Genomic DNA, 14,660 nt, shown 5'->3' with positions numbered 1-14,660 from the left:
CAACTCCGCCACCTTCCCGGAAAGCTGGAAACACGCAGAACTCAGCGCCCTTCTGAAAAAACCCACAGCTGACCCCACCGAACTCAAAAACTACCGCCCCATCTCGCTTCTTCCTTTCCCGGCCAAAGTCATCGAGAAAGCTGTCAACAACCAGCTCGCCACCTTCCTCGAAAGCAACAAATCCCTCGACCCCTCACAGTCCGGATTCCGTGCCAAACACAGCACTGAGACCGCACTCATCGCAGCAACAGACGACATCTGAACTCTATTGGACAATGGAGACACAGTCGCGCTCATCCTCCTCGACCTCTCCGCAGCCTTCGACACAGTCTGTCATAGCACCCTTTTACAGCGCCTCAGAAACATCGGAATCCAAGGAAAAGCACTGGAATGGATCACCTCATTCCTTACCGGAAGAACTCAGAGAGTCCGGCTCCCTCCTTTCAAGTCAGAGGCCTCTGAAGTCATCTGCGGCGTGCCACAAGGATCCTCACTCAGCCCCACCCTCTTCAACGTATACATGAGCCCCCTCGCAGCCATCGCACGCCAACACAACCTCAACATCATCTCCTATGCTGATGACACTCAACTGATCCTCTCACTCACCAAAGACCCTAACACCGCCAAAAACAACTTACACGAAGGAATGAAAGAAGTAGCCGAATGGATGAAGCACAGCCGTCTGAAACTTAACTCGGACAAAACAGAAGTCCTCATCCTAGGCACCTCCCCCTCCGCCTGGGATGACTCTTGGTGGCCAGAGGCCATTGGAAAAGCACCCATCCCGACAGACCACGCACGAAACCTGGGCGTCATTCTGGACTCCTCACTCTCGATGACCAGACAAGTCAACGCCGTCTCATCATCTTGCTTCAACATTCTTCGCATGCTCAAAAAGACTTTTCGCTGGATTCCCACCGAAACTAGAAAAACGGTTACTCACGCACTGGTCACGAGCCGCCTGGACTATGGAAACACCCTATACGCCGGTACCTCCGCAAAACTCCAGAAAAAACTCCAACGCATCCAGAACGCTTCAGCCAGGCTCATTCTAGACATCCCGCGTAAAGAACACATCTCTGGTCACCTGAAAAACCTCCACTGGCTCCCCGTAAATAAGAGGATTACCTTCCGCCTCTTAACCCACGCACACAAAGCACTTTACGAACTTGGACCCGAATGCCTCAACACACGACTGTCCTTCTACACCCCCTCCCGTCAGCTACGATCCTCCAACCAAGCCCATGCCACTGTACCTCGCATCAACAAAGCCACCATGGGAGGTAGATCCTTCTCCTACCTGGCAGCTAAAACCTGGAACTCTCTCCCCACTCACCTACGCCTTACTCAGAACCACATAGCATTCAGAAAACAACTTAAAACTTGGATATTCGACAAGTAAACCCCCCTCCCCCCCCTCCCCCCTCCTCAAGTGCCTTGAGACCCTATAGGTATGTAGCGCGCTATATAAATCTTGACTTGACTTGATTTGAATGCTGTCTTAAAAGGCTCCCCAGTACCTGAGACCTGGCTGGGAGCCGAGATTGTTCCAATCTTTAAAAAGGGCTGTCCGCTCGTCCCATCAAATTACAGACCAATTAGTCTTCTTGACACTACTCAAAAACTGATGGGCCGAATCCTGTCGGAGAGATTATTGGGCTGGATGGAGGAAAACAAAATTTTGACCACCCTCCAAGCCGGTTTTAGATCAGGGGTCTCGACTCTGGACCAGATCTTTCGCCTCCAGGTCCTATACTGGAAAACTGCAAGAGTAGAGAGTGGCAGCCTCTACCTTGTTTTTGTGGACCTGCGGGCCGCATTCGATCTGGTTCCTAGGGAGAGGCTCTGGACGGTGTTGGAGGAACTTGGTCTCCCTCCTTACTTACTAGATGCCATAACCCTGCTTCACACTGGGAATTACGCCCAGGTGAGGTGTGGGAAAAACGGGGAATTATCCGATCGCTTCCCTGTTACTCGGGGAGTACGCCAGGGCTGCGTACTGGCCCCTACTCTCTTTAGTTTGTATGTTAATGGCCTGATAGATAGACTCAATTGTGTCAGGGATAATGATGCTCCACGCCTGGCTACTGGTAGGGTGCCCGCTCTGATGTTCGCGGACGACACCTTGTTGTTGTCGCGGACATCATCGGGCATCCAGCGGGTTTTGGACGGGTTTGTCTCTTTCTGTGCCTCGCGGGGTTTGGAGATCAACTAGGAGAAAACTAAGTTTATGATCTTCAACCCCCCGAGGCACACCCGCCCAAACCCCACATTAAATGGAACCCCACTTGAGCGAGTTAAGACCTTTATATATTTGGGGGTGACTCTGACTGAACACTTCACATGGGACCAACAAGTCTCTAAATCCTCCTTGAGACTTGCACAGATTATGGGTGGTGTAGGAAGATTCCATAGTGCTTCTACTTTTAAACCGGCTACCCCTGCCCTAGAGATATACAAAATACAGGTCAGGTCTGCAGCCTTATACGCTGCTGAACTCTGGGGACACACTAACGCAAATAATCTAATGAAAGTCGAGCACTCTTTCATGAGTCATCTGTTTGGTCTTCCACAAAGTACGCCCCTGCTAATACTACGCTTGGACCTGGGTCTGGAACCTATTACTGATCTGGTGGCAATTTGACCGCTGCTCTATTGGAGACGGCTCTGGTCGGTGCCGGAGCTTGAACCGTTTAGAGTAGAATTTAATACTATTTGGGGGCAGCTAAAGACCAAGAATATACCTTGGTTGGTACATGTCAAGACTCTCCTCTACCAAATTGGTCTTCCCCAACTTTGGGATACACCTGAGGATAGCTGTATTAGGATGCAAAGGACCGCACTGGTGGCAGCTGTAAAATCGCATAACCTTAAGCTGCTACACGGTTTTACCTCCCTGGGCAGACTATCTACTGAGTTCCTTTTAACAAAAGTTGAACACAGGACGGAGGCGTTCTTGGACCTGGTGCAGCCCCCACTGGCAAGAAAATTATATATCCAAATGAGGCACGGCTCATGGGCAAAAACGACGAAGGCTAACTGCCCAGCCTGTAATCACGTCAGGGAAGACATCATACATATCCTCTTTTTTTTGCCCAGCATACAGTGAAATTCGGAAGTGCTGGATCATCCCTTTATGCAAAAACTTGGGTTTTAGACACTGTGTACATGCTTGTAGAGGCGTAATGTACAATAAGAAATCAGCACCCATCCAGAAAATATTGTCTTTTTAGTCTCAAATGTCCATAGTACATATACAAATGCACAGTCTTGTAAAAAAGGGATCCAAATTCTTGCAGACTTTCTTTTTCAAGTTCTTTATTAAAGTGTTTCGGCACAAGAACTAAAAAGACAATATTTTCTGGATGGGTGCTATTTTCTTATTGTACATTACGATTTTGGGTTTTGCCCTTGACGGAACAAATGGGGTTGTGTTCCTTGGAATCACAAGCACCATCAACTTGAATTATAAGCCACAGGTGAAAGCAGGTGCAATCTGTTTTACCTCAACCCTTGGTGCCTTTTTGTATAAGATGCTTGTAGAGTCCTAACTTACGACACTGCCCCTCTCATTGTTTTTGCCGTTTCCCGGTTCCTATTCGGCATGTGGCGGAGAAGAACTGCATTTATCCACAAGGAATAATGGACTACTGCTTTTATACTTAATATTCCTTTGATAACCATTGTTTAATAACTTTTTAACTCTGAAGTATTTATGTTTTATTATTGTGCTTGTATATATTTTATTGCACTTTTATGGTCTTTGACCGAAATAAAGTTATCAAAGTAAGCTATTAGAGTCACTTGATACAAACGGTCTTGGTGTACTGTGATGTGCTCTGGGTCCCACGTGAAGTCACGTAATGTGATGTTCTCTGGGTCCCACGTGAAGTCACGTAATGTGATATTCTCAGGGTCCCCTGTGAAGTCATGTATTGGGATGTTCTCTAGGTCAGTACAATAAAACACGAAAACCTCCACCTGTATTGAATCAAAAAGTGCTATTAGAGTCACTGGATATAAACGGTCTTGGTGTACTGTGATGTGCTCTGGGTCCCACGTGAAGTCACGTAATGTGATGTTCTCCGGGTCCCACGTGAATTCACGTAATGTGATGTTCTCCGGGTCCCACGTGAAGTCACGTAATGTGATGTTCTCCGGGTCCCACGTGAATTCAAGTAATGTGATGTTCTCTGGGTCCCACATGAAGTCACGTAATGTGATGTTCTCTGGGTCCCACGTGAAGTCACGTAATGTGATGTTCTCTGGGTCCCACGTGAATTCACGTAATGTGATGTTCTCTGGGACCCACGTGAACTCACGTAATGTGATGTTCTCTGGGTCCCTTGTGAAGTCATGTATTGGGATGTTCTCTAGGTCACCATGACCTCATGTAATGTGCTGTGTCCCCATGATGTAATGTGATGTTCTCTGGGTTCCTGTTATGTCATATAATGTGATGGTCTCTGGGTCCCTGTGACGTCATGTAATGTTTTGTTCTCTGGGTCCCCGTGATGTCTTGGTATGTGATGTTTTCTGGGTCCCTGTGACTTCATGGAATGTGGCCCTTTGGTGGTTCTATAAGAGGTTGTGGAATGTAACCCTCTGGGGGGTTCCGTGTGAAATCATGCCCTGCTGTCGTGGTTGGCCTCAGCAAGGCCTACTAGTGCTAGGGGTTCGCCCTTCTCTGCACAAGTCCTCAGACCAATAGAATAGAAGTTGGCACAGAAACTGGAATATAAAATAAAGAGTTTACTAAACCTCATGAGGTGGAACTACATTCACACAACACCCTTCGGTAGTGTATAAAGTAGCACACTGAACGGAAGGAGCATGGTCCTTTTATACCCACACAGGGGCTCGAAAGAAGGCGGTACAAGTACAAGAAGAAGGTTTTAGGTACATATAAGGTCATACAGAAAATTTACAGTCAACAAGAGGGAGGAGCTAACAGTTGCTAATTCTAGCAAACACATCCTGACAGTTACAGACTAAAGACAGCTGCATGGACAGCTGCAAGCTCAACTGAGCATGTGCAGAGTAGAAGAAGCTAAATATGGTTTGTTCCCAGGCAGAATACAAGAGCAAACAACAGTAAGGAAGGACAGAGCACATGGTGAGCACATGGCAGATAAGATGGCTGCCGAAAACAAGATGGCTTCAGCTAAATGCTAACCCCGGTCGCTGCCAATTCACAACTCTGCGGGGTTCAGTGGCGTAACAGGCCCCAGCAGTGCGGGGGCCTAAGCTCCAGGTACCCTGGTCCGAGACCTCCTTGGTGAGTCTGGAGGGGGTCCCTCCTTGTACTCTGCAGAGGGGGGCCATTTTGTTACGCCACTGGCGAGGTGCCTTGTGCGGTAATGGATTCTGATGCTCTCAGAGGGTTCCTTTTGGGTTATGCAATGCAAGACTTTCTGGGTATTCCTGTGAAATCATGGAATGTGGTGCTCTTGGGTTTCGTGTGAGGTTCATTGAATTAGATGCCCTCCGTGGTTCTCAGGGTAGCAGTCGCGGTATTAATACCTGGGCTAAGCATCAACTAACAGCTTGCTCCTGGGGTCCATTTGTCTGTGGTATACTACTTGTGACTTTTTGTAAGTACTTAATAAACCAACAACTGTGCATGCTGTCTGCATGCTCACTTACCAGGTTCATGGCACCTTTTAAAATGATTGCGCAGAAGAACATGTCTTATTTTGCTTCTCAAAAATGGTCCTGTTTGTCTAACTAAAAACATCTACCTTCTCAACATAGCAGACATTCACGTTATCATAAAAGAGGAAGAGACGTACTCCAGAGACCTGCAAGAATCGGAGCAGAGAGAAGACCTCTATATGAACACAGGTGAGCGAAAGGCCATTATGAGACGTGAGAGAATCCTTTTCCAGACATGCATGCCACAGTAAACCTATTTCTAGTCTTCGATAAGCTGCCAAAGCTGGATCGTTGCTGAGCCTGGAATTCACAGGCTCCTCATGATACCGGTTCCAGCACCGGCTCTTGCTTTTCTTTGTTTGCCTCACTTTTTTGCCCCCTGTGTTTTCCTAAATAGATTAAGGTTATGACTGCTTTATTAATGTGTACATCCTGCTCTATATGAATGAGGGTTTGGAAATTCGGTATTGTTGTTTATAAGTAGTAAATATTCAACTTGCAAAGGTTCCCAAATGTACTATATCTCCTTCTATTGAAAGACAAGAAAAAAGTTACATTTGACACTTGTGAGCCCTGCGCCCAGAGTATTTCTAGAGGTTGTTAGGTTATGTTATGTTGGCAGTCAGTCAGACCTGGACTGAAGAAACTATACTGGTTACCGATGGCCCAACGAGCAGCCTTCAAGACTGGATGTCTAGCCTTCAAGGCGCTGCACGGGAATGGCCCTAGATTCATCAAAAACATGATCACTAAATACGAACCCACGCGCAACTTACGCTCAGCCCAACTTCAGCTGGTAACAATTCCTTCATTCAAACGGAAACGGCAAGGAGGATGCAGCTTCTCGTACCTTGCCCCCAGGTTCTGGAACTCTCTTCCCTCGACACTCAGGTGCTACGATAATCTTATGATCTTCAGGAAGGCCCTGAAGACTTGACTGTTTGAGCAAGCCTATGCTTAGGTACTTTGTCAACTTACCTCAGTCTTAGTGCTATGAAGCTTACGGGTGTCCGTGCGCTCTATAAGTTGTTATTACCATAACATAACAGACCTACAGAAAGTTATTTATAACAATAATAATAATAATAGGTTCGGGTGGTTAAAATATGTACATTCTCCTGGATTGCACGTCCATATTGGAAACTATTTGTCCTCGAAACAGATTTCTCAGCACCCTTGCCCAATACTTGGGTCATATAGACTTCCAGGCAGTGGTCCGTGCGCCTGTCCCACGCCCTTGCCCAATGCTTGGGTCATATAGACTTCGTGGTAGTGCTCTGTGCACCTGTCTCGCGTCCTTGCCAAATGCTTGGGTCATATAGACTTCGTGGTAGTGCTCTGTGCACCTGTTTCGCGTCCTTGCCCAACACGTGGGTCATATAGACTTCCGGTTAGTGCTCTGGGCGCCTGTCTTGCTGCCTTGCTCAATGCTAGGGTCATATAGAATTCCCGTTAGTGCTCTGTGCACCTGTCTCGTAGCCTTGCCCAATGCTTGGGTCACATACACCTCCCAGTAGTGCTCTGGGTGCCTTTCTTGCGCCCTTGCCCAATGCTTGGGTCATATAGACTTCCTGGTAGTGCTCTGTGCGCTTGGGTCCTATAACAGACTTCTATGTACTGCTCCGTGCACCTGTCTCGCTGCCTTGTCCAATGCTTGCGTAATATAGACTTCTATGTACTGCTCCGTGCACCTGTCTCGCTGCCTTGTCCAATACTTGCGTAATATAGACTTCTATGTAGTGCTCTGTGCACCTGTCTCGCTGCCTTGTCCAATGCTTGCGTAATATAGACTTCTATGTAGTGCTCTGTGCACCTGTCTCGCTGCCTTGTCCAATGCTTGCGTAATATAGACTTCTATGTAGTGCTCTGTGCACCTGTCTCGCTGCCTTGTCCAATGCTTGCGTAATATCTACTTCTATGTAGTGCTCTGTGCACCTGTCTTGCTGCCTTGTCCAATGCTTGCGTAATATCTACTTCTATGTAGTGCTCTGTGCACCTGTCTTGCTGCCTTGCCCAATGCTTGCGTAATATAGACTTCTATGTACTACTCTGTACACCTGTCTCGTGGCCTTGTCCAGTGCTTGCGTAATATTGACTTCTATGTACTACTCTGTACACCTGTCTTGTGGCCTTGTCTAATGCTTGCGTAATATCTACTTCTATGTAGTGCTCTGTGCACCCATCTCACTGCCTTGTCCAATGCTTGGGTCTTATAGACTTCCAGGTAGTGCTCTGTGCACCTGTTTCACGTCCTTGCCCAACACGTGGGTCATATAGACTTCCGGTTAGTGCTCTGGGCGCCTGTCTTGCTGCCTTGCTCAATGCTTGGGTCATATAGACTTCGAAGTAGTGGTCCGTGCGCCTGCCTCTCGCCCTTGCCCAATGCTTGGGTCATATAGACCTCCGGGTAGTGCTCTGTGCACCTGTTTTGCGTCCTTGCACAACACGTGGGTCATATAGAATTCCCACTAGTGCTCTGGGCGCCTGTCTCGTAGCCTTGCCCAATGCTTGGGTCACATACACTTCCCAGTAGTGCTCTGGGTGCCTTTCTTGCGCCCTTGCCCAACACGTGGGTCATATAGACTTCCTGGTAGTGCTCTGTGCGCTTGGGTCCTATAACAGACTTCTATGTACTGCTCCGTGCACCTGTCTCGCTGCCTTGTCCAATACTTGCGTAATATAGACTTCTATGTAGTGCTCCGTGCACCTGTCTCGCTGCCTTGTCCAATACTTGCGTAATATAGACTTCTATGTAGTGCTCTGTGCACCTGTCTCGCTGCCTTGTCCAATGCTTGCGTAATATCTACTTCTATGTAGTGCTCTGTGCACCTGTCTCTCTGCCTTGTCCAGTGCTTGCGTAATATCTACTTCTATGTAGTGCTCTGTGCACCTGTCTCTCTGCCTTGTCCAATGCTTGGGCCCTTTAGACTTCTATGTAGTGCTCTGCGCACCTGTCTCTCTGCCTTGTCCAGTGCTTGCATTACATAGACTTCTATATAGTGCTCTATGCACCTGTCTCGCGGCCTTGTCCAGGGCTTGTGTAATATAAACTTATAGGTAGTGCTCTGTGCACCTGTCTCGCTGCCTTGTCCAATGCTTGCGTAATATCTACTTCTATGTAGTGCTCTGTGCACCTGTCTCGCTGCCTTGTCCAATGCTTGCGTAATATAGAGTTCTATGTAGTGCTCTGTGCACCTGCTTGCTGCCTTGTCCAATGCTTGCGTAATATCTACTTCTATGTAGTGCTCTGTGCACCTGTCTCGCTGCCTTGTCCAATGCTTGCGTAATATCTACTTCTATGTAGTGCTCTGTGCACCTGTCTCGCTGCCTTGTCCAATGCTTGCGTAATATAGACTTCTATGTAGTGCTCTGTGCACCTGCTTGCTGCCTTGTCCAATGCTTGCGTAATATCTACTTCTATGTAGTGCTCTGTGCACCTGTCTCTCTGCCTTGTCCAGTGCTTGCGTAATATCTACTTCTATGTAGTGCTCTGTGCACCTGTCTCTCTGCCTTGTCCAATGCTTGGGTCCTATAGACTTCTATGTAGTGCTCTGCGCACCTGTCTCTCTGCCTTGTCCAGTGCTTGCATTACATAGACTTCTATATAGTGCTCTATGCACCTGTCTCGCGGCCTTGTCCAGGGCTTGTGTAATATAAACTTCTAGGTAGTGCTCTGTGCACCTGTCTCGCTGCCTTGTCCAATGCTTGCGTAATATCTACTTCTATGTAGTGCTCTGTGCACCTGTCTCGCTGCCTTGTCCAATGCTTGCGTAATATAGAGTTCTATGTAGTGCTCTGTGCACCTGCTTGCTGCCTTGTCCAATGCTTGCGTAATATCTACTTCTATGTAGTGCTCTGTGCACCTGTCTCGCTGCCTTGTCCAATGCTTGCGTAATATCTACTTCTATGTAGTGCTCTGTGCACCTGTCTCGCTGCCTTGTCCAATGCTTGCGTAATATAGACTTCTATGTAGTGCTCTGTGCACCTGCTTGCTGCCTTGTCCAATGCTTGCGTAATATCTACTTCTATGTAGTGCTCTGTGCACCTGTCTTGCTGCCTTGTCTAATGCTTGCGTAATATCTTCTTCTGTGTAGTACTCTGTGCACCTGTCTCATGGCCTTGTCCAGTGCTTGCATAATATAGACTTTTGTGTAGTACTCTGTGTACTTGTCTCGTGGCCTTGTCCAGTGCTTGCGTAATATAGACTTCTATGTAGTGCTCTGTGCACCTGTCTCGCAGCCTTGTCCAATGCTTGCGTAATATCTACTTCTATGTAGTGCTCTGTGCACCTGTCTTGCTGCCTTGTCTAATGCTTGCGTAATATCTTCTTCTATGTAGTGCTCTGTGCACCTATCTCGCTGCCTTGTCCAATGCTTGCGTAATATCTTCTTCTATGTAGTACTCTGTGCACCTGTCTCGTGGCCTTGTCCAGTGCTTGCGTAATATAGACTTTTGTGTAGTACTCTGTGTACCTGTCTCGCGGCCTTGTCCAGTGCTTGCGTAATATAGACTTTGTGTATTACTCTGTGTACCTGTCTCGTGGCCTTGTCCAGTGCTTGCGTAATATAGACTTTTGTGTAGTTCTCTGTGTATCTGTCTCGTGGCCTTGTCCAGTGCTTGCGTAATATAGACTTTTGTGTAGTACTCTGTGTACCTGTCTCGCGGCCTTGTCCAGTCCTTGCGTAATATAGACTTTTGTGTAGTACTCTGTGTACCTGTCTCGTGGCCTTGTACAGTGCTTGCGTAATATAGACTTTGTGTATTACTCTGTGTACCTGTCTCGTGGCCTTGTCCAGTGCTTGCGTAATATAGACTTTTGTGTAGTACTCTGTGTACCTGTCTCATGGCCTTGTCCAGTGCTTGCGTAATATCTACTTCTATGTACTACTCTGTACACCTGTCTCGTGGCCTTGTCTAATGCTTGCGTAATATCTACTTCTGTGTAGTGCTCTGTGCACCCATCTCACTGCCTTGTCCAATGCTTGGGTCTTATAGACTTCTATGTAGTGCTCTGTGCACCCATCTCACTGCCTTGTCCAATGCTTGGGTCTTATAGACTTCTATGTAGTGCTCTGTGCACCCATCTCACTGCCTTGTCCAATGCTTGGGTCTTATAGACTTCTATGTAGTGCTCCGTGCACCTGTCTCGCTGCCTTGTCCAATGCTTGGGTCCTATAGACTTCTATGTAGTGCTCTGTGCACCTATCTCGCGGCTTTGCCCAATGCTTGGGTCCTATAGACTTCTATGTAGTGCTCTGTGCACCTGTCTCGCGGCTTTGCCCAATGCTTGGGTCCTATAGACTTCTATGTAGTGCTCTGTGCACCTGTCTCGCGGCTTTGCCCAATGCTTGGGTCCTATAGACTTCTATGTAGTGCTCTGTGCACCTGCTTGCTGCCTTGTCCAATGCTTGCGTAATATCTACTTCTATGTAGTGCTCTGTGCACCTGTCTCGCTGCCTTGTCCAATGCTTGCGTAATATCTACTTCTATGTAGTGCTCTGTGCACCTGTCTCGCTGCCTTGTCCAATGCTTGCGTAATATAGACTTCTATGTAGTGCTCTGTGCACCTGCTTGCTGCCTTGTCCAATGCTTGCGTAATATCTACTTCTATGTAGTGCTCTGTGCACCTGTCTCTCTGCCTTGTCCAGTGCTTGCGTAATATCTACTTCTATGTAGTGCTCTGTGCACCTGTCTCTCTGCCTTGTCCAATGCTTGGGTCCTATAGACTTCTATGTAGTGCTCTGCGCACCTGTCTCTCTGCCTTGTCCAGTGCTTGCATTACATAGACTTCTATATAGTGCTCTATGCACCTGTCTCGCGGCCTTGTCCAGGGCTTGTGTAATATAAACTTCTAGGTAGTGCTCTGTGCACCTGTCTCGCTGCCTTGTCCAATGCTTGCGTAATATCTACTTCTATGTAGTGCTCTGTGCACCTGTCTCGCTGCCTTGTCCAATGCTTGCGTAATATAGAGTTCTATGTAGTGCTCTGTGCACCTGTCTTGCTGCCTTGTCCAGTGCTTGCGTAATATCTACTTCTATGTAGTGCTCTAGCACCTGTCTGGCTGCCTTGTCCAGTGCTTGCGTAATATCTACTTCTATGTAGTGCTCTGTGCACCTGTCTTGCTGCCTTGTCCAGTGCTTGCGTAATATCTACTTCTATGTAGTGCTCTGTGCACCTGTCTCGCTGCCTTGTCCAATGCTTGCGTAATATCTACTTCTATGTAGTGCTCTGTGCACCTGTCTTGCTGCCTTGTCCAATGCTTGCGTAATATCTACTTCTATGTAGTGCTCTAGCACCTGTCTGGCTGCCTTGTCCAGTGCTTGCGTAATATCTACTTCTATGTAGTGCTCTGTGCACCTGTCTTGCTGCCTTGTCCAGTGCTTGCGTAATATCTACTTCTATGTAGTGCTCTGTGCACCTGTCTCGCTGCCTTGTCCAATGCTTGCGTAATATCTACTTCTATGTAGTGCTCTGTGCACCTGTCTTGCTGCCTTGTCCAGTGCTTGCGTAATATCTACTTCTATGTAGTGCTCTAGCACCTGTCTGGCTGCCTTGTCCAGTGCTTGCGTAATATCTACTTCTATGTAGTGCTCTGTGCACCTGTCTCGCTGCCTTGTCCAATGCTTGCGTAATATCTACTTCTATGTAGTGCTCTGTGCACCTGTCTTGCTGCCTTGTCCAGTGCTTGCGTAATATCTACTTCTATGTAGTGCTCTAGCACCTGTCTGGCTGCCTTGTCCAGTGCTTGCGTAATATCTACTTCTATGTAGTGCTCTGTGCACCTGTCTCGCTGCCTTGTCCAATGCTTGCGTAATATCTACTTCTATGTAGTGCTCTGTGCACCTGTCTCGCTGCCTTGTCCAATGCTTGCGTAATATAGACTTCTATATAGTGCTCTAGCACCTGTCTCGCTGCCTTGTCCAATGCTTGCGTAATATCTACTTCTATGTAGTGCTCTGTGCACCTGTCTTGCTGCCTTGTCCAGTGCTTGCGTAATATCTACTTCTATGTAGTGCTCTAGCACCTGTCTGGCTGCCTTGTCCAGTGCTTGCGTAATATCTACTTCTATGTAGTGCTCTGTGCACCTGTCTCGCTGCCTTGTCCAATGCTTGCGTAATATCTACTTCTATGTAGTGCTCTGTGCACCTGTCTCGCTGCCTTGTCCAATGCTTGCGTAATATAGACTTCTATATAGTGCTCTAGCACCTGTCTCGCTGCCTTGTCCAGTGCTTGCGTAATATAGACTTCTATATAGTGCTCTGTGCACCTGTCTCGCTGCCTTGTCCAGTGCTTGCGTAATATAGACTTCTATATAGTGCTCTAGCACCTGTCTGGCTGCCTTGTCCAGTGCTTGCGTAATATAGACTTCTATATAGTGCTCTGTGCACCTGTCTCGCTGCCTTGTCCAGTGCTTGCGTAATATAGACTTCTATATAGTGCTCTGTGCACCTGTCTCGCTGCCTTGTCCAGTGCTTGCGTAATATAGACTTCTATATAGTGCTCTGTGCACCTGTCTCGCTGCCTTGTCCAGTGCTTGCGTAATATAGACTTCTATATAGTGCTCTGTGCACCTGTCTCGCTGCCTTGTCCAGTGCTTGCGTAATATAGACTTCTATGTAGTGCTCTGTGCACCTGCTTGCTGCCTTGTCCAGTGCTTGCGTAATATAGACTTCTATATAGTGCTCTGTGCACCTGTCTCGCTGCCTTGTCCAGTGCTTGCGTAATATAGACTTCTATATAGTGCTCTGTGCACCTGTCTCGCTGCCTTGTCCAGTGCTTGCGTAATATAGACTTCTATGTAGTGCTCTGTGCACCTGCTTGCTGCCTTGTCCAGTGCTTGCGTAATATAGACTTCTATATAGTGCTCTGTGCACCTGTCTCGCTGCCTTGTCCAGTGCTTGCGTAATATAGACTTCTATGTAGTGCTCTGTGCACCTGCTTGCTGCCTTGTCCAGTGCTTGCGTAATATAGACTTCTATATAGTGCTCTGTGCACCTGTCTCGCTGCCTTGTCCAGTGCTTGCGTAATATAGACTTCTATGTAGTGCTCTGTGCACCTGCTTGCTGCCTTGTCCAGTGCTTGCGTAATATAGACTTCTATATAGTGCTCTGTGCACCTGTCTCGCTGCCTTGTCCAGTGCTTGCGTAATATAGACTTCTATATAGTGCTCTGTGCACCTGTCTCGCTGCCTTGTCCAGTGCTTGCGTAATATAGACTTCTATGTAGTGCTCTGTGCACCTGTCTCGCTGCCTTGTCCAGTGCTTGCGTAATATAGACTTCTATGTAGTGCTCTGTGCACCTGCTTGCTGCCTTGTCCAATGCTTGCGTAATATAGACTTCTATATAGTGCTCTGTGCACCTGTCTCGCTGCCTTGTCCAGTGCTTGCGTAATATAGACTTCTATATAGTGCTCTGTGCACCTGTCTCGCTGCCTTGTCCAGTGCTTGCGTAATATAGACTTCTATGTAGTGCTCTGTGCACCTGCTTGCTGCCTTGTCCAGTGCTTGCGTAATATAGACTTCTATATAGTGCTCTGTGCACCTGTCTCGCTGCCTTGTCCAGTGCTTGCGTAATATAGACTTCTATGTAGTGCTCTGTGCACCTGCTTGCTGCCTTGTCCAGTGCTTGCGTAATATAGACTTCTATATAGTGCTCTGTGCACCTGTCTCGCTGCCTTGTCCAGTGCTTGCGTAATATAGACTTCTATGTAGTGCTCTGTGCACCTGCTTGCTGCCTTGTCCAGTGCTTGCGTAATATAGACTTCTATATAGTGCTCTGTGCACCTGTCTCGCTGCCTTGTCCAGTGCTTGCGTAATATAGACTTCTATATAGTGCTCTGTGCACCTGTCTCGCTGCCTTGTCCAGTGCTTGCGTAATATAGACTTCTATATAGTGCTCTGTGCACCTGTCTCGCTGCCTTGTCCAGTGCTTGCGTAATATAGACTTCTATATAGTGCTCTGTGCACCTGTCTCGCTGCCTTGTCCAGTGCTTGCGTAATATAGAC

The 14,660-nt window shown here is 47.6% G+C and overlaps 1 protein-coding gene across 1 annotated transcript in view; it reads left to right on the top strand.

The window, feature by feature from the left end:
- The window catches only part of LOC147664907 (uncharacterized), a gene marked incomplete at its 3' end in the record, with an annotated part of 35,684 nt that extends 29,816 nt beyond the window's left edge, over positions 1 to 5,868 (top strand). The window contains exon 7 of the mRNA XM_086949894.1: positions 5,755 to 5,868. Coding sequence (XP_086806020.1) covers positions 5,755 to 5,868 — 114 coding nt within the window. The remainder of the gene's footprint in view (positions 1 to 5,754) is intronic.
- Between the last annotated feature and the right edge of the window lie 8,792 nt (positions 5,869 to 14,660).

This window comes from Lissotriton vulgaris, unplaced genomic scaffold (genome assembly GCF_964263255.1).
Source record: "Lissotriton vulgaris unplaced genomic scaffold, aLisVul1.2 SCAFFOLD_671, whole genome shotgun sequence".
In the NCBI taxonomy this organism is placed as follows: Eukaryota; Metazoa; Chordata; class Amphibia; order Caudata; family Salamandridae; genus Lissotriton; species Lissotriton vulgaris.
This window is presented reverse-complemented; position numbering and strand designations above follow the sequence as displayed.